We start from the raw sequence: 26,775 nt of genomic DNA, 5'->3' as shown, positions 1-26,775 counted from the left end.
AGGCAATGGGGGTTAAGTGACTTGCCCAGGGTCACACAGCTAGTAAGTGTCAAGTGTCTGAGGTTGGATTTGAACTCAGGTACTCCTGACTCTAGGGCCAGTGCTCTATCCACTGCACCACCTAGCTGCCCCGAGTCCAAAGCTTCTTAAACCTGGGTTGCATTACTGAATGTGAGGGTCCGAAAAGTTTGGCAACAGTAAAAGGTTATGTATAACTATTTTATATACCTGGAGTCAGAAATTTCTTGGGTGAAAAGGGGTCAAGAGTGGAAAAAGTTTAAGAAGTCCTGAGCTAGTCCAATCTCATGGTGAGGTCTAGGGAATTGGAACTTGACAAAGGTTACACAGCTGGTAAGTGTCAGGGCTGTGATTTGAACCTAGGCCTGGTAAATATTCATAGAGTTGGTACCCTCTTGATGTTAATAGTTATGCCCTGACCTTTTGCTCATTATATTAAGAAGCAAGGGGTTTAGAGCACTATTTGATTGATCCTAGGGTAGGCCTGAGAAGTGTTGTTTGTTTGTGTCTTTTTGGAAAGTCAGTTATGTACCAAACAACAGTACCATTTGAGATGTGCAGGGTGGGCCAAAAGTCATGAATGTAAAATAATTTTCAAAAAGTTATTAAAGCATCAGATCCCTTCATAACTTTTGGCCTGTACTGTAGTATCTCAGTGGATTGAGGACCATAGTAGTAGAGAACTTAATTTAGATTCAAGAAGACCCGAGTTCAAGGCCTACATGTCCCACATAGTTGATATGTAACTGTAGACAAGTCTTTTTTTAAAAATTAAATTAAAAAAAAATTTTTTTCCAGTTATAGGTAAAGGTAGTTTTCAACATTCATTTTCCTAAGATTTAGAGTTCCAAATTTTTCTCCCTCTCTCCCTTTCCTCCCTTCAACACAAGACAGCAGCCAGTCTGGTAGCTCTTGTGTTTTGACAGCAACCAATCTGACATAGGTTATATATGTACAATGTACAAGTGCTCTTTTTTTTTTTAAGTCTGTGTTCAATCACTATAAGTTCTTTCTCTGGAAGTGCATAGCATGCTTCATCATTAGTCCCTTGGGATTGCCTTGGATCATGGCATTGCTGAGAGTAGTCAAGTCATTCACAATTGCTCATAGAACAATACTGCTATCACTGCACAGTGTTCTCCCAGTTCTGTTCACTTCACTATATATCTGTTCATATAAGTCTCTCCAGATTTCTCTGAAATCATCCTGCCTGTCACTTCTCACAGCACAGTACTCCATTACAATCATATACCACAGCTTCTTCAGTCATTCCCCAATTGATGGGCATTCCTTTGATTTCCAATTATTAGCCACTGCAAAGAGTTATAAATATTTTTTGTACAATTTTTCCCCCTTTTCTTTCTCACAATTACTATTGTTAACTATTTCCCTCCATCCTATTCCCTTCCCCATGATATTTACTCTATTATCTTCTTTCACCCTATACCTCTTCAAAAGGGGTTTGCTTCTGACTGTCTCCTCCCCCAATCTGCCCGCCCTTCGTTTCCCCCTCCCTCTTTATCCCCTTCCCCATCTCTTTTCCTGCAGGGGTAGATAGATTACTCCACCCAATTGAGTTTGTTATTCCCTCCTCCAGCCAATTCTGATGAGATTAATGTCTGAGCCATTTCTGATGAGTGTTAGGCTCATTTACTACCCAGGTTAAATAGATTACTCCACCCAGCTGGGTATGTGTTAATCCTTCCTTGAGCCAACTCTGATGAGATTAAGGTCTTTGAGCCTATTCTGATGAGTGTAAAGTTCATTTACTGCCCTGTTCCTTCCCCCCTCTCTTCCCCCACTCCATAAACCCTTTCTTGTTTCTTTCATGTGGGATTTCACCCCATGCTACTTCTGCCCTTCCCCAGTGCATTTCTCTCACCCCTCAATTTTACCCTAAAGATGTCATCATGGGGTAGCTAGGTGACACAGTGGACAAAGCATCCATCCTTCACCCAAGGAGGACCTCAGCCCCAATACGGCCTCAGACACAAGATGCCCACCTACTTCACAACCCCTGGAATATCACCTAACTCCCAACTTTTTATGGTTCTCTAGGGTCTTGTATTTGAAAGTCAAATTTGCCATTCAGTGCAGGTCTTTTCATCACAAATACCTGAAAGTCCTTTTTCATTGAAGTCTCATTTTTTTCCTCGGAAAGATTATACTCAGTTTTGCTGGATATGTGATTCTTGGTTGTAATCCCAATTCCTTTGCCCTCTGGAATATCATATTCCATGCCCTCCAGTCCTTTTAATGTGGAAGCTGCTAGATCTTGTGCTATCCTGACAGGGGCTCCACAGTACTTGAATTCTTTCTTTTGGCAGCTTGCAAAATTTCTCTCCCTGACCATGGAGCTCTGGAATTTGGCTACATATCCTGGGAGTTTTCCATTTTGGGATCTCTTTCAGGAGGTGATCAGTGGATTCTTTCAATTTCTATTTTACTTTCGCTTTTAGAATATCAGGGCAAATTTCCCTGACATTTTATTGGAAGATGTCTAAATTCTTTCGTTGATCATGGGTTTTCAGGTAGACCAAATAATTTTCAAATGATCTCTTCTGGATTCTATTTTCTAGGTCAGCAGTTTTCCTCAAGAAGATATTTCACATTGCCCTCTTTTTTTATTCATTGGATTTCCTTTATTGTGTCTTGTTTTTTCATAAAGTGACTAGCTTTCCATTTGTTCAGTCCTAATTCTTAGGCAATTATTTTCTTCAGAGAGCTTTTCCATTTGGCTTTTCAAGCTGTTGACTTTTTTTTCTCATGTCTTTCCTGCATCACCCTCATTTCTCTTTCTATTTTTTTCCTCTACTTCCCCTAACTTTATCTTCAAAGACTCTTTTTGAGTGCCTCTATGGCCTGAGACCAATTTGTATTTTTTTTTGAAGCTTTAGATATAGGGGCCCTGATGCGTTGCCATCCCTCCTCTGAGGGTGCACCTCGATCTTCCTTGTCACTAAAGAAATTTTTTGATGGTCCTCACCTTTGTCTGTTCATCTTGCCTTTCTTTACTTGACTTTCAGCTCCTTAAGTAGGGCACTGTTTCCAGGCTGCACTGTCCCAGCTTCAGGGGGTCCCAGGTGTATGATTTAAGGAGGGACAGGTTCTTCACTTGCCTGACCTGTTCCCTGGTCCTTAGATGACTCCAGACCTACTTGCTAATCAACAGCTTTGTATGCTGTGGTTGTCAGCTCTGAGGAGCCTTTGCCCCCTCCCAGACTTGGGCCACTGCTATTCAAGACTACCTCTTGTTCCCAGCAGGGGTGAAAAAACCCAAGTTCTGCTTCAGCACCAGCAGAGACCCCTGTAATCTCCTGTAAGTAAAATTGTGAATTTCGGGTTTCCATGACCCTATCTTTGCTTCATCATGGTCAGACTGAAAAGATGTAACCTTGAAAAAAAAAGCCCACGTAGGAGTTCCCCTACGCCCCATATGGGCCTGGCCAAATTATAATGGACAGCCCAGGGGGTATGTCTGAACTAATTGGAGACTCAGCATGGCTAAGAACCCTCCCTTCCAGTGGGAGAGGCAGGAAGGAACGAGAGGGGGAGAGAAAGCTGGTGGGGGGCACCATCAGACTGAACTGGGAGACACTACCACAAGCTGATTCTCTCTTGTAATTACAGATTCCAGGTGGTGGTGATGTTTGTTATTGAAGCGAGGCTAGCTCTTTAGACTAGCTGAGCTGGAAGCAAATTTAGGGTTTGAGTCACCTTTTTTTGAGTCTAAGCTGTTCTGGGTAGCTGAGGAAGCAGAGCTTATTCAGGTACCATGGGGGGCCTTTTTACCCTAGAGATTTAGATTCTAATTCATCTGGGAAGTGAGTCATATCTTTCCCTTCCCCTATTCCCCTTCTCATTGTCCCTGGCTCTATTAACTTCACGTGTTGTAGATTTGTTCCCATTAATAAAACCTGATTTGTTTGTGAAAAAGAGGCTGTTAATTTCCTTTCTTTATCAGTCTTAGTGAAATAACTAAAAAAAAGGGCAGTTTGGAAGAGGGAACTCTCGACCTAGAGATCTTTCCATTATTTTCTGAACCCCTCCAGTGTTACATCGAGCTGCCCAATTAACTCTCCACCTTCTAAATTTGGCCCATACACTCCCCCTCTGCTGAGGGCTCAGCTCTCACCAGACTGTAAGCTTAGTTCCAAAGACTGACACTGCGCTGATTCAGGGCCTCTGGGATTCTTCTTTGGGGCGCTGCCTTCCTGGGACTGGATCTGTGTCATTTGACTCGGGGGGGTTGGGCCCTCCACCTTCCTGTCTCAACCACAGCAGCTCCCTCCTCTTCAGACCTTCTACGGCTGGTCCTTGGTTGGAAAATGATCTCAGCACATTCTTTGTGGATTTTGCTGCTCCAGGAATTGTCCTATGCCATTATTTGGAGGTTTTGGGGAGCCTAGACAATTCTCTTAACTTCTCAATGATCTCCATTGGTAGGAACTTTGGTTACCCATAATTACCTAAACCATTGAAGCCATAGGTTTGGGGAAAAAAAACCCAAATCCTGATGTTTATGTATAACTCTAAGGTTAACCAGGTGCTTTACCTGTATCTATCATAGTCTGTAACTATAAGGGTAAATTTTTGATATTTATATACCTTAAACAGATCTCTGTAATCAAATTTTTTTTTGGTTAAAGAAACTACCTATTTTAAAAGTTTATTATAGTTAAATCTATTTCTGATTCTTTAAATTTATTTAAAATAAACTTATTTTAATTTCTGCCTATCCTTCAGTAGTTTAATATTTGTATTGACCAGTGAAGGAAAGGTAGTACCAGAGTAGGTTTGTGCTTATGCCTAGTCCAATTTGAGTAACTCATTATGGAGGAAAGAAATCCTTGTGTAAAAGGTGGAGGGGTCCTCCTTCCTCATCATCTCAACAACTGCTGACCACCTACCACCAACAGGCAGAAAGGCCCAGGAGCTCTGAGCGGCAGACCTATTGGATCACCCACCATTGCTGCTTCTCGCTTATGATACTTCAGAGAAACTATTTGGGGATACAGTCATCCCAAGTTGGATCTTTCATGATACTTCCTACCCCTTTGCCTCTTGTCATGGCTCCTGACAGTTGTACCCAGAGATAGATTTAAGGAAGTGAGTATGGATATATGGTTGATTAAATGTGCCTTTTGGAATGATTTTTGGATAATTCTATGTTATGGATTATCATTCTTCTACCCTATTTCATTAAAGCATTTTATTCTTCCAAATGTATTGTGAATCATAGCCCGTTATAGAGAAACAGCTCAGAAGGGACCTTCAGGTAAAACTTGTTTAACTCAGTGTGTTCCTGGTATATAATTATGTAAACTATATTTCAATAGGTCCATCAATATTGGTGCTTGTCATCAATATTGGTGGTACTCTTAACAATTTATTTCTTATTTCCATGTGGCTTTTGTCTAGAAATCAACCACAGAGGACTTACTTACCAAATATTCTACAGATCCTATAGTTCTTTTAACATTCCACAGAAATAAAACTTGCTGTAGAGCTGGCTTCTCTTCGTTTTCTGATAGCATTTTTCTTGGATGATAACCATCATATCATTTCTTGCATACAAGTTATTATTGGTAATGTGTTATAGCCTACCACATGCCCTTTGAGTGACTTAAGAATTTTCCTTCTTTGGATGTTGGAGTATTCCATGTTTCACAGCCATATAATAATTAAGAAGACTGCTGGCATTAGAGATACTAATGGAATGGTTGGAAAGAATTTTGGGGTTTTAGCTGGAATGGTTGTCCCAAATGCAACCTTATCCCCACTTTGACCCCTGCCTTTTACTTTCGGGCCCTGCTTATTGCCCATCTGTACTGAATATCCCAAGTTTTATGTACTGGTGGATCAGCTCAATGAATTGGGCCATCAAATGCATGTCATAAGATGACCTTTTTTCTAAAAATTAAGCAAGCATATGTTTTCTAATCCTTCCACTTCTCCCCACTTTTACTAAAAAATGTAGAAAAACAAAATTTATAACAATGCATAATTAAGCAAATTATTGGCTAAGATGTATAGAACATGTGTTCATTCTGCATCTTGAGTCCATTACTTTTTTTTTTTTTTGTGAGGCAATTGGGGTTAAATGACTTGCCTAGGGTCACACAGCTAGTAATTGTTAAGCGTCCGAGGCTGGATTTGAACTCAGGTCCTTCTGAATCCAGGGCTGGTGTTCTATCCACTGCACCACCTAGCTGCCCCTGAGTCCATTACTTTTCTTTTCTTTTCTTTTTTTTTTAAGCGAGGCAATTGGGGTTAAGTGACTTGCCCAGGGTCACACAGCTAGTGTTAAGTGTCTGAGGCCAGATTTGAACTCAGGTACTCCTGGCTCCAGAGTTGGTGCTCCATCCACTGGGCCACCTAGCTGCCCCTGCGCCACCTAGCTGCCCCGAGTCCATTACTTTTCAATCCAAGAGCTGGGTACTTTCTTAGGTGTCCTCCAGAATTATGTTGGTCATTACATTAACTCAATTTTCTTAAGTCTTTTGAAGTTATTTATATTTGTTTACAAGGTTTTCTTTAAGGTTTTCTGATTCTGGTAACTTAAACTCTGCATTAATTCATAAGTCTAATAAAGATTCTTCTGAAACCATCTCTTGACATTTTTTACTGCCTAAGAGCATGCAATAATTTGTTCAGCCATTCCCTAGATAATGGGCAGGCCTTTTCATTTCTAGTTCTTTGCTATTACAAAGAAGAGCTTTCTATCACTATTATTATTATATTATTTTTACAAATGGGTCTTTTCCTTTTTGAAACCTCTCAGGGGATATCAGATCCAATAAGTGGCATTGCCCAGCACTCTTTGTACTACACCAAGGGTTACTACTCTATGATATCGCCTTCAGTCACTAAGCTATCCTAGTCATTTAATCTCTTCATGCTATTTCATATAACTTGAAAATCTTTTAAAATAATGCTATATAAAATTGTGTTTGCTTCATGTACAATTAATCAGAGTGCAAATGTTCTTCTCCATATGCTTGGTTTCTTATGGGCTATTTTGCAACTTCCTACATGACTCATCAAATATAATTTAAAACATGGTGATTTAATTGTCATCAGTGAAGATGGTTATAACCAATGCTCAAATCTGTTCTATTTTTCATGTTTTTATTTTTTCTTCTAATTGAATTTATGCATGTTCTTGGAATAATATGGTTTAATTGGTGCTCATGTCAAGCCTTTTGCAGATTTTTCTCTCCTTGATGTGTTGTGAAGGTGAGCTGTTATATATCTTGCATAGCATTTTAAAAGCTTTATGGATTCCTTTTTAAAAAAAAATTCATTTCCCTGATCAACCTTCCTTATTACAAAAGAAAAAGTTAAAATCAGCTGCCACTATCCTTGGGGAAGAGGCTGAATTAGTACTACAGGAGTCTCCAAAAGTCCTATCTTTTCTTATAATTTGGTCTTGGTTTTGACTGTGCATTGATAATAGTTTGACACTGTCAAAGATACAGTCAACTTTTTTGTGGGTGGTGGTGGTTGTGATGGTGGAGTATAATGCTTAGTGTTTGCCATGTCCAGTGTTTTCTGACTCTTCTGGAAGAAGTATTTGTATTTCAGGTGCAGGCTGCTGCCATAACTTCAAGTGATTGACCTTCCATTTTGTAACCCCTAATATATTTTATACTATCCTTCCCTGTGCCATTTTTGTATTGCTGAACCTGTTGAACAAGACTTATGTTTATTTGTAGGGTCCTCTTTTTTTTCTTCCCTCTGTTAAAGTAAAAATAGGCTAAGTGAGGAAATCATTCCTTGGAAGATATATTTTACAAGCGTAAAATACAAGTGTAGTATGCTTATGAAAACTGTAGCAGCTGTGTTACTTGTTCTGAGTTAATAATGTAATATGTAAAATAGTGATATAAATTGATAACAGAGATAGCAACATTGTACTTAAAGAATAATATCTTTAAGTGAACTTAAAATACTTTTAAGTTAAACTATTAAGGGCCACTGACTGGAGAACAGGTGGCACATAGGGCACTACAGTTGACCTAGATCTGTTTCATACAAGATAATGGTTTCAGGGAAGAATACCTGTTCCAAATATGAAATGGCAACAGATATTTGTATTTTTGTCTACTTGGGTCTCCATTTATTACAATGCAAATCTTGTCTGTTCTGTTCAGCCCTAATGTTGTCTCTGCTCTCTAAACATGTACATCTCTCCCCTGTCCATAAGCCTGTTCTTGAAGTTGGGGTACACTCCGTCTCTTGCGGTCAAAGTAATACAGTAGCCAATGAAGCAGGGTAGAGGGTCCCGCACACACCGGCGGCGATCACCCCACTCTGTTCTACTATGTTTCTAGCAAGCTCTCGTGAAGCAGCCGCGCCATCCCCCCATGCTCAGTATCTATTGCTTTTGACCAAGCTTGGAAACACTATATTTAGTCTAATTTTTCATAGACTTGAATAAGCATCTTAGATATAAAGGACAAAAACATTAGAAACTGCTATGTTTGAATTTAAAACATACCAAAAACTTGGTTATTTTTAAAACTCTTACCATCATACGCTTTTCTCTTGTTCAAAGATCCTTTAGTCGTCACATGACCCTCAGCTGATTCTTTAAAAAGAAAAGCATGGTGGAGAAAGGGAAGAGAGAGAGAAATAAGTGATTTATGACAAACTATCTAGAATACTTTTCTTTTCTTTTTTTTTTTTGGTGAGGCAATTGGGGTTAAGTGACTTGCCCAGGGTCACACAGCTAGTAAGTGTTAAGTGTCTGAGACCAGATTTGAACTCAGGTCCTCCTGACTCCAGAGTTGGTGCTCTATCCACTGCTCTACCTAGCTGCCCCCTAGAATACTTTTCAAGCTTACTTTTCAATGATTGCAAATGAAGTATTAGGTAATGCTTCTGGTGCCACACTGTCTTCAGACTGTAGTTCAGCACAAAGTGATTTTGAGGGGTAACTTTCAGAAAGCTGAGTTGTATTTTCTCATCGAGGGGTGTGTGTGTGTGTGTGTGTGTGTGTACACAATCTGCACAAAATGCACAGAAACTTACATACATACACATATGCACATATATGGTGGTATTCTGCAATGAGCGAGGGAATATTTTATAGATGCAAAAGGTATTAAGGGGATTAGTAGGGGCACCAAAGGGAGAAGGGTAGAAAGTGTTAAGATAAATGTTAGGACAGGTCATTGAAGATGCTTGATTACTATTAGAAGCTCAGGTTAATTCCATTGTGAAACTATGGAAATTCTAACCAAAAATTTTAGTGTGCTTGAATGTAAACCCTTAGAGTTGATTGTACAGTTTGTACTGTACAATTCACTTTATGGACCAGTAGGATCTTTATCACTTCCTGCTGTCTGTTTTTTGTCATTTAATGTCATATATTTCCACTAAGAAATAAAAGTAGGCCAGGGAAAAAGAGAACAGTTATGCTACTTTCAATCAGGTCTAGGAGAAAGGTTAGAGAATGAGGTCGAAATTGATTCAAATAAATTGAGAACTAATTATTGAATTTTTGAAACATGAAACAACAATTGTAAGTATCAAATTTATTTTTTACTAAGGTAAGAAAACAAAATGTAGTTACTTAAAAAACCAAGAGAAGAGGGAAGTCACTAACATTTTAGTACCTGATTCAAGATTAGTGTTCTTTTTCCAGCTGTATTTTCCAAGAGTCTGTTGTCTTAGGATGCAATCAATTTCTTCATAAAACCTCATTTTCCTTCTAGGGTTATCATCAAGGTGATTAGTTTTCTTTTGTAGCACCCTATATTCATATTTTAAATTTTTATATTTTGTACGACACTGCTTCCAGTCTCTATCTATTCCAAACTGCATTAGCCTTCTAGCAATTTCCTCGAATATTTCTTTGTTTCTTGTTGCCCCTTCCAGCATCTGCCTTATTTTTTCATCTGACCATATATGTATCAGTGCTCTGACTTCATTATCGCACCAGTGTTTTCCAGCTTCAGCATCACTTACTGTGATGATCTTGAAATGATTATGCACATCTTCTAAAGGGATGTGATTATCTGTAAATCAAGGAAAGAGAAATGATTGACATATTAAAAAGAAAAGATAATAGTGCATCTCAAATTTTATTTAGCTCCTTACATACAGGGACCTTGTCTTATATAATCGCTCATATTTATAGTCCTAAACAGTATATTATGCATAGTAGGTACACTCATTTATTTTGATGTGATTTGATTAAGTCAAGGTCAAATTAGGTTCAATAATACTAAAGCAATTTGACTTGGTTAAAATTATGATTCAACCATGAACTTAATACTGTGGAATATGTGAACTGATATGAACCTGCTCCAAAATTAGCTTTGTAATTTTTATGAAGTTCTGTTAACTATAAACTTTCCAAAGATAGTACAAGTTCTTTTTAACTATTGAATATAAGAGACTTCCTTTCCGAGGCCTGGGAATGTTTCAGTAAAATTTAGTTTTTTGTTGGAAGGCATTTATTTTAGGAAGTTCAGCTTCTAACAGAAATATCTAGATCAAGAACTTTATATTCTCATGGTCATCTAATTTTCACTTGTCAGGTAATTTCTTACTTAATACACTCCTGACATCACTAGAATGAGTCATAATGTTTGAGTTAAATCATCTATTTAGATTTAGCTTTCTTATACAGTTTGAGGTATAAAGCAAGTTATCAGTACTTGTGGTCATGGAGTTAATGGCAAAGCTGGGACTAGAACCTTGAAGACTAGTCCCCTGCTTGAGCTCTTCTGGTGACTTGGTGCATCAGGCCTAATACTTTGAGGCATCTGGTTGGATAGCTCTAATTGTTAGAAAGCCTCGATTTAAAATCTATTTCTGTATCTACAGTTCTATAGTCAAAGTACTATCAACCCAGACATGTGTAAAAATGTGCTGAGACACTGGGGAGGATGGTGCCATTTGTTTTTCTTACTATCTTTGACCTCAGGTACATCACTTGGCCTGTCTATAGATTGTTTCTCCTCTGTAAATGAAGGGGTTGGACTAGGTAACTGCTCTTTTCAGCCTGTAGTCTGTGACCATGTGCCTCCATGAAACTCAGTCTGGCCGCATAAACTCCACACCAAGTAGCACACATTTTCTACTACAATTGGTCTAAAAGAAACTAAGTCATTGTTAGGATAATTAGAATTCTGATATGAAAATATTCTGGTTGGAGAAGGTAGTGAGGCAGGGAGGGCCTAGTATAATGACTCAAATTAGCTAGACACTTGATAAATACTTAGTGAGGAAAGAGTGGAGGAAGAGACAGCTAACATTTATATTGGCTGTAAAAATTTGCAAAAGATTTAGCATGCATTATCTCATTTAATCTTCACAACAAACTTTGTGAGGCAGGTGCTCTTATCCCCACTCTTTTTAGATGAGGAAACTGAGGCTGAGGTTAGGTGAATTATCCAGGGTCACACAGCTACTTCTACTTTCCTAAGACAGATTTGAATTCAGGTCTTCCTGACCAAGTCTAACATTATGCTCCCTAGCTGCCACAGAATATGAGTGCATTGGTCCACATGCTTGCAAATGAAAAAGGAAGTAGTTTGGGAATATACTTAAAGATTCCACTGGTGATAATTTACCCTTCTCCCCTCAACTTATCTTTTTTAGGAATCCCTTGAAGTATTCCTGGGGAAAAAAAGCTTTTTACTTACATTTAGCTTCCTAGATTCATTCTCTTATTACAACTAGAGTGCTCCTTGGATTGTAGAAGGAATGTGATTCAGTAGAAAGAGAATTTATTCTTTGTTACAGGACTCATAAATTCAGATCCCAGCTCTATACTTTATTAATTACCTGTGAGACCTTGGACAATTTAAGTCACTCAAACTTCTCTGGGATTGAACTAGATCAAGGCATCTTAAACTTTTTCCACTCATGACCCCCTTTTGGCCCAAAGAAAATTTTACATGACTATAGGTATATAGATATATAAAATAAGTATACATAATCTTTTTACTGTGTGACTCAGTTTAGAAGCTCTGAAACAAGATGACACTGTCTTTGTACTTCTAAATCTATGTTCCTCTAGTAAGACCAAGTGTTTTTTTTACCAATATATTTCAGTTCATTGGACTTTATTGCCTTTACATACTACTTTTTTCATTCCTCCCCCCATTTCTTCTTTTGAGTTATAGACTTTTCTAACATTTGAAGAAACTGGGGAAAAGTTGTCAAATATCTATCATTTAGTTTTGGATGCTTTGAATGCCAAATGAGTAATCAAATCTTTTCTTTCTTGCTTGCTTTTTTTTGGGGGGGGGACCTTGGGGCGGGCGGGGCAATGAGGGTTAAGTGACTTGCAGGGTCACACAAGCTAGTGTCAAGTGTCTGAGACTGGATTGAACTCAGGGCCCTCCTGAATCCAGGGCTGGTGCTTATCCACTGCACCACCTAGCTGTCCTTCTGTCCCCTTAGTCTTTTTCTTTTTTTTTTTGTCACTAGTCTTAAGAAATTTAAAATTTGCTGTACTTCTACTCTAGCATACAGTCTAATTCTGCCATTACATAATCACTTGTTTATTTTGTATTTAAATCTATCATTTTGAAACCATAACATTTAACCCCACTTCTCTTGTTCCAAAGGTCTGAATAAGTTAAACTTTTATTTCACTTGGCTCTGGTTAGAAAATTGGAATAGTTCATTCTTTTGGAAAGTTTTTTGCATATGCTAGTGTTTCTTTATACCATTAGAGTATTAAGAAAAGCCAAGGAAACATTTTAGTAAATTGACTAAGATAATTTATCTATTTCCTACATATTGAACATAGGTCAATATCATGTCCTCTCTAGTACTGGTCCTTATCATCTTATGCCTTGATGATGTGCTATAGCCTGCTGTAAGTCAGCCTGTCCTCACAGTCTCTCCCATTCTATTACCATCCTCTATTTAGCCATAAACTTAATGTACTGGTCATTCTCCTAGTAAATAAATTCCATTGGCACTCTATCACCTCCCAGATCAAATATAAAAGACTGTTTGACATTGAAAATTTGGTACTCTTCTGACGAGTGAACAGGCTCTCCCATGCCTGGAATGCTCTCCCTCCTCTGCCATCTGACTTCCCTTTGAAGTCCCAACTAAAATCCCATCTTTTATAGAAAGCTTTATCCAACCCCTCTTAATTCTGGTAAACTTCTGTTAATTATTTCCTATTTATCCTGTAGATAGCTTGCTTTGTGCGTGTTTATACATAAACCACACACACACACACACACAACACTCACCTCTTTTTTTTGGCTATCAGTTTGTTAGCTCCTCGAAGACAGGGACTGTCTTGTCTTTCTTGTATCCCTAGCACTTAGCACAGTGCCTGGCAACTAGTAGGCACTTAATAAATGTCTATTGATTAGTGATTGAATAGGTTTCCTTTTTTCCACTGTCCAGATAATATTAATAATAATAAAGTACCGACTCTGGATTCAGGAGGACCTGATTTCAAATCCAGCTTCAGGACCCTTGACATGTACTACTTGTGTGACCTTGGGCAAGTTACTTAACCCTCATTGCCGTGGGGAAAAAAAATAATGAAAGTAGATCCTATACCTGGCCCATTTAGTTCATCTGTTTCTTCTATTGGGCCACTCAGATCTTCTGAAGTAGTACTTAAGGAGTCTTCATCTGCAAGAAAACAATTGAATATAGTGAATTTATTCATGTGTGGCATATTTCATTTCCTCCATTCAGAATCCAAATGTCCCACTTCAAAAACTGCTAAATTAAATGGAAGGGCAGAAATACTAGTGACATCTCTTTTAAAAGTAGATTGGATTTTAACTTTTCGTTTCCTTTTTAATTGGGTATCTAAGCAGTTTAAAATCCTGATGGAAAATAATACTTGTTTAAGAATTGTCTGTGAGATGAGAATCAGTAGAAATGGCTCTGCCAGAATCTTTACTAAATGAAAAATACTAATCAATTCCTTTCTTGTGACCAACAAGGGAGGGAGAAAAACCTGGGAAGATCTATCAGGAAAAGGGAAGATTATGTAGTCTCTGAGCCTGCACTAATGACTTCTGAGTACTCTTTAAGTAAAGGCCATTCACCTTTACCTCTTTTTCTGGTTGAAGAAATAGGCTCTTCCCATCTGGCTTCCTGCTTCACACTAGAGCCTTTCAAGAATTTAAACAATCAATGAACTATTTCTTCAAGTATGTTCATAGCAGAATTATTTGTAACCTGTAAAAAGCTAGAAACAGTCCCAAATGAGTGGCTGAATAAATAGATTTTGGTACATTGATATAAGGGGATATTATAATAACTTTTTTTTTAATGAGGCAATTGGGGTTAAGTGACTTGCCCAGGGGTCACACAGCTAGTAAGTGTTAAAGTGTCTGAGGCCGGATTTGAAATCAGGTACTCCTGACTCTAGGGCCCGTGCTCTATCCACTGCGCCACCTAGCTGCCCCCTAGTAACTTTTAATCAACAGTTAGGAAGAAGATACTGAAAGATGAATACAGAATGAAAAGTAGGAATCAGAGGAGCAGATATCTCCTAGCTATGGACCATATGAGAGGAAAGGGAATGGAAACAGGGAGACAAAGTTGAGTTAGTTTAAATGACTTTTATTAACCATTTTGGTTTGTAATCATCTGAATTGTTTCTAGCATTGAATTCTTGCCTGTCATTAACTTTCTGAACTTACATGTGTCTAAACTTTCTCTTTTATGTGTATAACTCTTGGGTCTTCAACGGTTTCAACTGGTTTATCTGATTTGAACTAGATAAAAATAAAATCAGTGTTGTCAAATTATATGGTGTAACAATTAGTGCTTTATATTCCAAATGTAGCTTTATCTGTATTAGGGTAATGATCACTTCAATTAAAACTATTTTTACTTAAATATAGGTATTCTATTTTAAAGAAAATGAAATTCTTTTCAGTCTAAACAATGAAAGCAAATTAATTTGTTGGTTGTTATTTTTGTCCCACATGATGTAGGAAATAGTTGATTCCTTACAGGTAGTTGATAGTAAATGTTACATTGGAACTTTACTGCCCTCTGCTTGTCATCTCTTAGAATGGTTCTTACTAAACTGATAAGTGGGTTTCCTTTTGAAAAACCTACTTACAAAAAAGAGGGAAATTATCCGTTCCTTTAAAGGAGGTCTTCTAAACCTGTAATGATTTTCTGGAACCTTTGGCAGGTTTTTATAAATAATATTTTTAAATGCATAAAATAAAATACAGATTACAAAAGAAATCAACAATTTTGCCAGTTATCAAAAATAATTTTTTAACAGTTCACAGACCATTAAGCCTGTTTTAATGACTGAAATGTAGTTGATCTGAATATATTTCTTCATTTTCTGCCATTATTGAAGTATGTCTAACATACAAGAGCGGGTTCCCTTTAAGGTGATTATATTTCCCTTAATAGAAAACTTGCACAGAATAGCGAGAGAGCCCCTAAATGCTATATCAGAAAAAATTGTTCCTTGATAGTAGAGGGGAGTTCTGTTAGTTTCTTTCTCTCTGTCCTTCACTTAGGACAGAGGATGGGCTTGTCAAATGTCTCTTTTTTTAAGGTTAGCAGGTGCTCTTCTATCCTCTTTTTTCCTGCTTGGCTGTTTTGCTTCTCTCCTACTTGTACTGGGTGATCAGTGGGAAAATAAAGAAAATATGCTACATTTCAGAGTAAGTAATTTTTTTACTTACTTACAAGTAAAAGCACCAACTGTAAAACAGCTTCCCTTGATTATTGGGTAGGTTTTAACCATTTTTCTATTCTTTATGGATTAGTAATATATGATAAGGACATTTAGGACAGATCATAGAATGTCATTCCTTGCTGCAAGTGATTTGAGGCAAATTTTTTCACGTAGCTGGTGGAAGGATTAGAATTTTAGGAATGAGCTGTTCCTTCATTTGAATGGTTTGGAATTTGTGGCCTGTTCTAGTTTATTTTAAAATTTTCATTTATTAAAATGAAAACTTGTGGTTAGATGGTTAGATGACAAAGTTGACCATAGTCATGGCATGGTACTTTTTGGGAGTCTGAGTCAATATGGAAGTTCAGTCTAAGATTTTGACTGGAGTAGGAAATACTAGAGAGTAACATAGCAAGAAAACAGTGCTGCCTTGGAGGATGGGACTAAAATTCTTGAAACTTAAAGGTAAAATGTTGCTACATCTGTTCTGCATTCTGTAGGTGTTTAGTAAGTGTTTATTGAATGGGAAAATAAATATAGACCAAATTATCATATATGAGAAGCACCTGGGTTCAGGGAGAGGGACACCCAAATGGGGAGCCAGAAGAATTCAAGTCTTGCTTCTGCCCCATATTAGCCTTGTAATCTTTGGGCCAGTTACTTGAACTCTGTTAGCCTTAGTTTCTTTGCTTTTAAATGGGAATAAGACTTGCATTTAACTACCTCTTGGGTTTTTCATGATTATCAAATTAGTATGTTAAAATAATGGTAAGGGCTGACATAAAGCTGTTATCAAAATAGCTATTTGGGTTGGCATGGTTAAATAGATATATGGCAGACATGAAGTGCTTACTCTGTGCAAGGCAACAAGTGTTATATTAAGGGATAGGGAAATGCAAAAGCATTTAAGACAGCATCCCTGACTGTAACCACAATATGCACCGTAGAATGATATAGTTCTGGAAAGAGAAAGTAAAATGTTAGGTGAGATTTCTGAGCAGTGGATGAAGGAAGGCTTCCTGCAGGAGGTAAAATTTGAGTTGGTTTTGAAGGAGAGAGAATTGGTCAGTAGGTACCCACTGGGAGGAAGAGAGACTGAAAAAATAGAACCAGTGAGATTAGAGGGTGAGTTCAGAGAGCAGATAGGTAGTTTGGTTGAAGTACTGAATAGGAATTTATTATTATAATCATTAAATTATTATGTTTTATAATGAGGAATGCCATACATGAGGTGAACCCAACAAGGTGAGAGTGGAGGAAAATGAAGGGACCACATAAGTGATGAGGGTTAACTGCTTTGTAAATCAATTTTGTGAGGAGGGAACCATGGATCTTACTAGCAGTAATCTTGGAGTAAGTTACTTTTGAAGACTAAGGCTATTGTAACTCTAATACAGGTTGTCTTTTTGTTTATACAACATGTTTATACCCAGTTTTTTTTGGGGGGGCGGGGTATTCACATCAATTATTTCATTGGTTAAGAAATTCCCATATGGAAATTACCTCTACCAGTGCAGAATAAATTTCCTGGAACTTAGATCATAAATAGAAGGGATCTTCAAGGTCACCTAATATAGGCCTCTCATTTTGCAATTTAGGAACCAGGTCAGGAGGTTTTGACCAATGTCATACAAGTAGTGTCAGAGCTGATTTGAACCCAGATCCTATGATTTCAAATCTAGCATCCTTCCCCTTTCCCCACTATAGTTTTAGAATGCTTGTTTATACTGAGAGCTTAGGATGATTTGCCTTTAGGGGTGATAGCTAGTGTATGTGCCTCTGGCATATAGGTCTTCCTGACTCCAGAGCAGGCTCCACAGCGCAGGTAAAGCTGCTACATACTTAAGGGATTTGGGCACTTGACCCTTTCTCCTGTTTGGGAAGAGAGGTTTTTACCTTTGTTTTATAAACAACGATGCCTTCTGGCACCAGTTGGCAGGAAAAAGAATACTCTTTTTGCTTTCCTTACAATGTCTTAACATCACATTGAAATGATCATATAGAGCAAAGCTTCTCTGAACTTGGTGGGGTTTTAAAAATATTTTTTGTAAATATCACTATAGTTGGTTTCCTTTGTAAACCTATGTATTTTATTCATTCAAAAATGTCACTCTGAGAAAAGCTCCAGGATACCAAAGGAGCCTATGACAAAAAAAAGGTTAAGAACTCCAGGTATATGGAGGGAGGGGATAGATTGGAATGTTACTTTGTTCTCTGAGCTACTAAAAGGAATTATGGATTATCTTTTATGTAAAATTGAAATTGAAATCCCTTTCTGAGATCTCTCTCCATCTCATATCTCATAGGGGTAAACCTGCACAACTCACTGTAGAATCTCTTCTCTTTATGTTGTTAACTAGCTACCTGATTCTTTCATTCTTTGAATAGAGTGGATTGTTTGTTGACTCCTGTTGTTGAAGAGTGGAAGGTAATACATATGAAGGTAGATTTTTATATATGTGGACCAAAAACCTACTTCTGCCACTATCTTGAGACCTTGGGAAGTCACTTTCTGTGGGTCTCAGTTTTCTCATTGGTGAAATGGAGAGGGTTGGATTAGATGGTTTGTAAGGGCCCTTTTAGTGATCCTTTTATTAACATTTTTTAGAACAATATTGGCCAATAAGATAGGTGTTTCTGCAGCAAAATTCTAAGAGCAGAAGTTATAGTTTGCTTTTTAGGAGGTTAAATACGGAATGTAGAATGGCTTTTTTAGGAATGACCAAAATATAATTCCTTATATGTATAAAGCAATTTGTGCTTGCAAGTGCTCATCTGCATGTTAAAACATTTGATTATCACAACTATTTTTGGAAGTAGGCCATAGCAAGTATGATTGCCTTATGGTGGAAGGAAGTACTGAGGCTCAGAGATTTTAAGTCAGTTGACAAACTTAAATAGAAGAGAATCCCTATGGCTGCATATTGATGGAGGAAACTACAAATTAACCTATCTGTTGTACCATATTTTTATTTTGTTAATTGTTTCTCATTTACCCCCCTCCCCCCAACCCCCACCCAGTTACATTTTGATTTAATTGTTTCATTGGAGAGTTTGAGAGATGCCAGATTGACGCCTCTGTGTTAAGTGACTTACTCAAGGTCCCAGAGGTAAGTGGCAAAGTTGAGACTTGCACTCAAGGTCTTCTGGCTTAAGTTCAGTGCTACTTTCACTATACTACATTTAGCTAGTTTCCCCCAAAACGGGGGGGGGGGGCAGGTGAGGATACACATTAGATTTAAACATCACATCATTGATGCTTAGAAGTTACAGAATTGTGAAAGTTATTGCAGCACATACTTATGTATAGGTTTTAAATATTAGTACAATCAGTGATCTCAAAAGAACAGACTAATGCAGCCTCTTTTGTGTGTGTACATGTGTGGGGTTATCATTTCACTTAACTGGTATCATTGGGAAATGAGGGGTTCTCTTCTAGGTAGAATTTCTAAATAGCTGAGGTTTAACTATATATATTGGACATTTTTAAACTTTTGTTCTTTACTCAAGGTCATTATGAATTAGTGATATAATGCAATTTTTATAAAACACATATTACTTTGACTTTTCACTGAATTCTCCCAACGCTGCTGTTTTTTAGTTAATAGTTCTTTTGCTAATGTCTTTTTGTTAGTCTTTCCCACTTCTCTCCACTGAACTCCCATTATGTTATCTTCCTGAACCAGGAAATGATTAGGGAAAACTAGATAAAACAAAGCTGGTTAGTTTAGTAGCTTCAGTTTTATACTTTAAAACTTCGAAGTTCAGTACATGTGGCTCTGAGGTGATATACTGCTTCGCCTATAAAATATTTTTGGCAGGTAATTTCTTAGAGACTTTTTGAGGGGTGTGGGTTTGGGACTTTGTTCCAGGTGGTTGAAGTTGTTGATTGTCAGAAAAGGTAAGGTGTTGTGTATTTTGCCCCCCGTGGTGTGCCCTGAGATTGTAGGCAGACCTCACAAGATTGTGATCATATATTTACACCAGGGAAAGGTTTTCAAACCATACCATGGAACTCCCTCCTTGTACACATGAGGACACTGGGGACCCCCAGGTTAGACCAAAGTAAGTGAAGCAGCAGAGCCAAGATTTGAACCCAAGCCCTCCGATAACAAATCCAATGAGCTTACTACAAATTCTGCCCCAAATGATCTTCTAAAATAGATATACAAGTTGGTAAACATTGCTTACTTTCTATTTGTAGTCAAGGTGAAGGGAAGCAGGGTGGTGATTTTGTTGATCTAGGTTTGACTTCCACCTCTGCAAATTTTCATAGATAAGTCACTTAGCTCTGGGCCTCAAGTTACCTCAATGTTAATGAGGAGGTTAGACTAGATTGGTCATCCTGTGTGACTTTGTTACTGTATTCTTTTGAGAATTTTAAATATGTATAAATCATATCACAAATTTGGAATTAAATAGGAAAAAAAAAACCCTTTTACCTTTATCATGATTTCCTTTTACAGATGTTTCTTCTACGTCTTCAGACTTGTTGCTAAACTGAGTCTTCAAACTACATCTCCAGAAATGACTGTATAAACATAATTTACATATGTTTATGCATCTTTTTACTTTTCTAAATAGTATTTTATTTTCCCCAATTACATGTAACGACAGTTTTTTAGCATTTATTTTTTTTTTTAAGTGAGGCAGTTGGGGTTAAGTGACTTGCCCAGGGTCACACAGCTAGTAAGTTTCAAGTGTCGGAGGCCGGATTTGAAACTCGGGTACTCCTGACTCCAGGGCTGGTGCTGTATCCACTGCTCCACCTAGCTGCCCAGCATTTATTTTTTAAATAAGATTTTGAGTTTTTTTTCTTCCTCCCATCCCTTTTCCCCAAGACAGCAAGCAATCTGATATAGGTTATACATTTGCAATCGTGTGAAACACATTTCCACATTAGTCATGTTGTTAAAGAAGAAACAGATATGTTCATGCATTTTAAAGAACATTTTCTAAGTCAGTTTTTCCCCTTTAGAATATGTTTGATATGAATATTGTGGTTATTACCCTTAATGTATTTAAGTTATCACATTATCAACTTGTGAAAAAAATCAAGTCATCTTAAATTTTCATTATAAACTTGTGAAAAAAATCAAGTCATCTTAAATTTAAAAATAACAAAATTCTCTTTCACCCCACCAATTTAAAAATAAAAAGAAAAACAATATTGTAACATATAGACAAACAAACCAAATTATTGTATCGTTCATGTCCCAAAATAGGTTTCATTCTTTATCTTCATGACCTCTGTCAGAAGGTTGGGTAGAATGCTTGCGTTGTATTTGTATGTTATTTGACCCAAAACTCATCATACTTTTCAAAGGTACTGCAACTCTTCCCATTCTATGAGGCATAGAGAGGTGTCCCTTTTCCACATACCTAAGTTTTCAAGAACTTTATAATTACTTGTTTGGTTTTTCGTTTCGTTTTTGTTTTGTTTTTGTTTCGTTTTGTTTTGTTTTTGTTTGTTTTTGGTGAGGCAGTTGGGTTAAGTGACTTGCCAGGGTCACACAGCTAGTAAGTGTCAAGTGTCTGAGGCTGGATTTGAACTCAGGTCCTTCCTGAATCCAAGGCCAGTGCTCTATCAACTGTGCCACCTAGCTGCCCCTTTATAATTACTTGTAATTGAAATTTCTTATTTTGATCCATAATTGTTTCCCAAATTCCTTTTTCATACCCCGTTTTTCAGTTTCTGCTTTGCCTAACTTAGACCTAAGTAGTGTCTGAGTCAGTGACTCAGGATTTTGATAACAGAACTTTAAAGATGATCTAAACCTGACTGTGGGCAGTCTTGGGTGTACAGTGGAAGGAGCACCTGACTTAATAGAACAACATTTCCTATACCAACACCAACACAAACTGAATGACTTGCCAAGTCATTTAAACCTGTTAACCTCAGTTTTTATCTGTCAAAACAGGGACAATAAAACACCTCTTTACAGAATATTATTATTGTTATTTTATAGGACTAAGAAGTTGACATCAGAAATTTGGTGATAGTATTGTGGCAAAGACCAGAATTTTAGTCACTTGAATAGCAGCAGTAGCACTAGCACCACATTGATTCTGTTCACAACTTACCTGTGTGTTCAACATCTTCCTCACTTGTTCAGTATAAAATCTACTTTTCCAGATAGACATCTTTATATCTTACATCTGACTTAAAAGAATTATCTTATTTCCAAAATGATTGTTTTTGGTTGTTTTGTTTGTTTGTGTTGTTTTTTCAGGGCAATGGGGGTTAAGTGACTTGCCCAGGGTCACACAGCTAGTAAGTGTCAAGTGTCTGAGGCCAGATTTGGACTTGGGTCCTCCTGAATCCAGGCCTGTGCTTATCCACTGTGCCCCTAGCTGTTCTCAGAGCCTAATTATTTCCTTTATACATCTTGCATGATTTTCACTTTGTATAAAACAAAATATTAGCATGCTTTAATACCTACCTCTGTTGTCCATTTCCATTTTCATATCTGTCTCTATCGTAGGTCTTTGTCTTCCTTTGTTTTCTAGTTTTTGTGATTGTTTCTGTAGTATGTCCAGAATAGCATCCAACTCCTTGAAAAATTTCATGCTTTTAGTTGTTCCCAGGTCTTGAGAATTTTTTACTATCTTATATTCGTGTTTCAGGTTTTATATTTTGTTCTACACTGCTTCCAGTCTCTGTCTATGCCAAATTTCTGAAGTTTGGCAGCAATTTGTTCAAATATTCTTTTATTTCTCATGGTTCCCTCCAGTTGTTTTTGAATGTTTTTGTCTGACCAAATGCCTATTAGAGCCCTGACTTCATTTATAGTCCAGTGTTTTCCTCCTTCATTTGCTACACTGGAATAAATGTTGGATTATTAGAAGATCCAGTATTGATGTTGATTTACCTGTATCAGGTGGGATTAAAAAGTGGAAAAAATTCAGTAAGGAAAATATTTTTATTTGGAAGTAGAACAGCTTAATCATATTTCCCCCAGAAAATGATAAAAGGAAAGTAAAACATTAACTGGTAAAGCTGTTCTTATCATGTCACTGCTTGAATTTATTAAGTTGAGCATGATGACCAACATTTGTCAAATTTTTTCTCTATGATCTCATGGTTCCTTTATAGTCGAGACCCATTGTCTTTCTAGAAAAGATGAGTGCACATCTTTGCAGCATGACTTTAGCTTAAAAGGCCAAGGTCTCCCATTGCATCTGGGGCAATCTCCAGTTGTCCTGATATATATCTTGCCTCTGGACCCAGATGGCTCCAGAGGAGAGAGTGACCATTGGTGACCTTGCATAGTCCTCCCTCACTTAAATCCAGTTCATTGCAAGTCATGACATCACCTCCCAGATGTCATGGTCCTCTTTGAGAATGAAGGACAACAGTTAGCAACCATATTTATAGGAAAAAATCTACATCATTGCTTATGGAAATGTCTCACTAAACCTAATTCTCACATCCCATTCCTCCTGACATTCTCCTTCCAGGTTTTATGCCTTTGGAAAGCCGTCAAAATTCCAACGCCTCTTTTTTTTCCCCCCTAACCATCGTGGAGAAATTCAGGCTCTTTTATTGTTAGCTTTTATACTACAGAGAGTAAGGGGCATCTTTCTACTTTTAGTCTTAGTATTGGAAAGAGGAGTTATTCTCCCTACTTCTGGGTAGAAATTCCTTCGCCTGGGGCAGCTAGGTGGCGCAGTGTGGATAAGGGCAACCGGCCCCTGGAGTCAGGAGGACCTGATTTCAAATTCGGCCTTATACACTTGACACTTACTAGCTGTGTGACCCTGGGCACATTCGCTTAACCCCAATTGCTTCCCTAAAAAAGAAAAGAAATTCCCTTCACATGTATCCCATTTTTCATATTTATAAAGCTGGCTCACTTTTTCCCATTGTTCTTTCTTTCTTTCTTTCTTCCTTCCCTTCCTTCCTTCCTCTTTTTCACTATACCTAGTTCCATTGGTCTGACATGAGAAATAAAAGTAACAGGATCCCTTGGAATATCCTCATCATCTTCTAGTGCAACTGGCATTTCACCTGAAGGAAGAACAAAGTTTCCATTTGGCAATAAACAGAGGAAAGCAGGAGTAGTACATTTGAATGTATCAGACCTGTGAATAAATAGATAATGGTGAAGTAGATGTTGGTGATTTAAATAGCAACTGTGTGATATCGTACACTTTAAGTGACTTGCCCAGGGTCAGCACAGCTAGTAAGTGTCAAGTGTCTGAGGCCCCATATTGAACTCAGGTCCTCCTGAATCCAGGACCCTTGCTTTATCTACTGCGCACACCTAGCTGCCCCCAAAAGGATTTTTTTAAAGGAACTCTTGGCTGGGCGTCTTTGTAATAGTGACCTAATTTTCATTGTTGTGTAATGTGGCTTTTTATAAAGTATGGCACAGGATGTGAATTGTTCAGTTATCAAGGAGGGTAATGCTAGATCATCAAAGCAAATTGACAGAAAAAAACCAAAGGATCAAACAAACTCTAGAGGTTTCATTAAAATTGGCATTTGAAGTTGAATCATAAATGTAGTATATGAGCTACTTGGTGGGGTTTTGGTTTTTTTTAGGGCAATGAGGGTTAAGTGACTTGCCCAGGGTCACACAGCTAGTAAGTGTCCAGTTCTGAGGCCAGATTTTGAATTCAGGTCTCCTGAATTCAGGGTCGGTGCTTATCCACTGCACCACCTAGCTGTCCCTTATTCTGTTTTTTAATGGCCCTGTGATTTCATTGGTGGAGGGTGTTGGTGAGTTAATGGATCACTGAGAGAGGGTACATGACTAGCTAGTGTGTCTCAGAAGCTAAAATAAAGGTGGGAGATTTATTTTCATTCATTTATTTCATCACATTTGAATTATAATTATCCATTAGTATAAATATTATATAATTTATAACATTTTTTTTTCATTGCTAGGTTCCTGGAAAAGGTTTCAATTACTGAATGATTGTTTGGTCCATTGGTCATTTTGTTAAGGAACTTAAACTTCAATTCCAGTTGAATATAGTAACGTAGAGATAAAATTGTTTAATATCAGGAATACTTGGTATGAACATGGCTTTATAAGAGTAGGACAGCTACTGAATAGCATCTCTATTTGGGAATAGCATTATGGTATGGAAGAAGGCTTTTAATGGTTAATTACTTTTTTTTTGTTATTACTAACCCAAAAAATGCAAAATATAGTCATTGTTTATTGCAGATAAAATCTAACCTAGGAAATAGTGTTGCTTATTTAATTTAACATTTCTTTAGAATACTATTCTATATTAAGCAACCTTTTAGAAATAAATACATGAGGTATAATTTGGTACCTTTCTTCCTAGCTCAAATTCTTATTGCATACCTTGAGTCTTAGTTTGAAGTACAAAAACCCTTATTCAAACTTTTTCCTTTGACTCACCTTGCTTCATTTAAAACCCTGATTCTTTTGACTGTGGCCAGCTATTTAATATCGCTTATCTGTTTCTTTTTTTTTTTCCCTGAGGCAATTGGGGTTAAGTGACTTGCCCAGGGTCACACAGCTAGTAAGTGTTCCGTGTCTGAGGCTGGATTTGAACTCAGGTACTCCTGAAATCCAGGGCCAGTGCTCTATCCACTGTGCCACCTAGCCTGCCCCCACTTATCTGTTCTTAATAGCCATAGACATTTTATTGATATCAGCAAACTCTTTGGACAAGTTCTACACTCTTGATCATAGCTTCTTTTTTTTTTTTAATGATTTTTTTTTTGGGGGGGGGGTGAGGCAATTGGGGTTAAGTGACTTGCCCAGGGTCACACAGCTAGTAAATTTCAAGTGTCGGAGGTCCACATTTGAACTCGGGTCCTCCTGAAGATCCAAGGCCAGTGCTTTTTTATCCACTGCGCCACCTAGCTGCCCCATTGCTTCATTTTTTTAAAGTGTGGTAGAAGACAAAAAACAAAACTGCTTTGTAGCAATGAGATGACCCTGGGCACCATATCTGTCCTTTTACCAATGAGAAAAAACTCTGAGTTGAAAAGGACACCCTTTCCCCCATTCCCTTCCAGATCACACACAGTTGGTCACTTAGGATAGTAGTGGTCAAACTTTGCATTAGTTGTAAAAGCTAGTTCATTCTTAGTTACTGACTCTTATAAAAGTTTATTTATTTATTTATTTTTGGTGAGGCAATTGAGGTTAAGTGGCTTGCCCAGGGTCACATAGCTAGTAAGTGTTAAGTGTATGAGGCAGGATGTGAACTCAGGTCCTCTTGACTCCTGGGCCTTTGCTCTATCTACTGTGCCACCTAGATGCCCCCAAAGTTTAATATTAATACAAAAAAGTCACATCAGAACTTGAAGCTGGACAGAAACTTAGGGATCATCTTGTCCAAAGCCCTTATTTTTTCAGGTAATGAAGCTTAAGGCCTAGAGAAGCTAGGCTAAGTGCTTAGCTTAGTAGTGAAACCACAGGTAGAACAAAAGCCTTGTTTTACTTGTTTAATTCTTTTATTTGTACTTTGTCAAGTGCTATGATCTTTATATACTATTTGCTTATTTTGTATTTTTTATTGGATTTATTTTTTGTTATCAAGTTTATAAATTAAAAAATTAAAGTACCTGTTTGGAGAAAGGAATAATAACTAGCTATAGAAGAAGGCATTTAGTAACATTTACTAGAAGAAGAGCAAGGCAGTAGACAAAGTTGAGGGTAGTTTGTTACAGTTCTGTGTATGATTTGATTTACCATTGTGGGAAAAGAATCAAGGAATTGGAAGCTTCCTGGCAAGTTATAGAGGTGATAAAGTGCCTTATTGACCAAAGAGGGTTTTGGAGTCAGAATCCATTACCTTTCCCTTTATAGGTGATGTTTATATTTTCTCCTTTTGAAGGGCAGGTTTGAAAGACTGCAAAATTTTGGATATAGTTGCTATGCCTGTGTAAGGGTCTTGGAACATCAAAAATATGGCCAGACTTTCAGAGCTACCATCTTTTGAAAAAGGAGGGCAAAACGGGAAAGGAGCAAAAAAAATTGTGGCCACTTTATTACTTCTCAATGTGGCCACTTTATTACTTCTCAACAATAGGAAGCTGTGAAGCTAATTGGGTTACAGTGCCTGGATATTTTCTGAGTGAAACAACCCTTTGCAAAGAAGAATCC

At 37.6% G+C, this 26,775-nt stretch overlaps 2 protein-coding genes across 4 annotated transcripts in view; one reads left to right on the top strand and one right to left on the bottom strand.

The window, feature by feature from the left end:
• PAICS (phosphoribosylaminoimidazole carboxylase and phosphoribosylaminoimidazolesuccinocarboxamide synthase) overlaps nucleotides 1–22,544 on the bottom strand; it is a 47,825-nt gene extending 25,281 nt beyond the window's left edge. Inside the window, 5 exon segments of the mRNA XM_043970723.1 lie at nucleotides 8,552–8,611; nucleotides 9,642–10,043; nucleotides 13,570–13,644; nucleotides 20,119–20,207; nucleotides 22,120–22,544. Coding sequence (XP_043826658.1) covers nucleotides 8,552–8,611; nucleotides 9,642–9,906 — 325 coding nt within the window. The 5' untranslated portion in view covers nucleotides 9,907–10,043; nucleotides 13,570–13,644; nucleotides 20,119–20,207; nucleotides 22,120–22,544.
• PPAT (phosphoribosyl pyrophosphate amidotransferase) overlaps nucleotides 1–26,775 on the top strand; it is a 50,208-nt gene that overhangs the window by 6,101 nt on the left and 17,332 nt on the right. The gene's annotated exons all lie outside the window — the stretch shown is intronic.

The sequence above is a fragment of the Dromiciops gliroides genome, chromosome 6 (assembly GCF_019393635.1).
Source record: "Dromiciops gliroides isolate mDroGli1 chromosome 6, mDroGli1.pri, whole genome shotgun sequence".
Taxonomy (NCBI): Eukaryota; Metazoa; Chordata; class Mammalia; order Microbiotheria; family Microbiotheriidae; genus Dromiciops; species Dromiciops gliroides.
The sequence above is the reverse complement of the archived record's forward strand: the minus strand, read 5'-3'. Positions and strand labels throughout refer to the sequence as shown.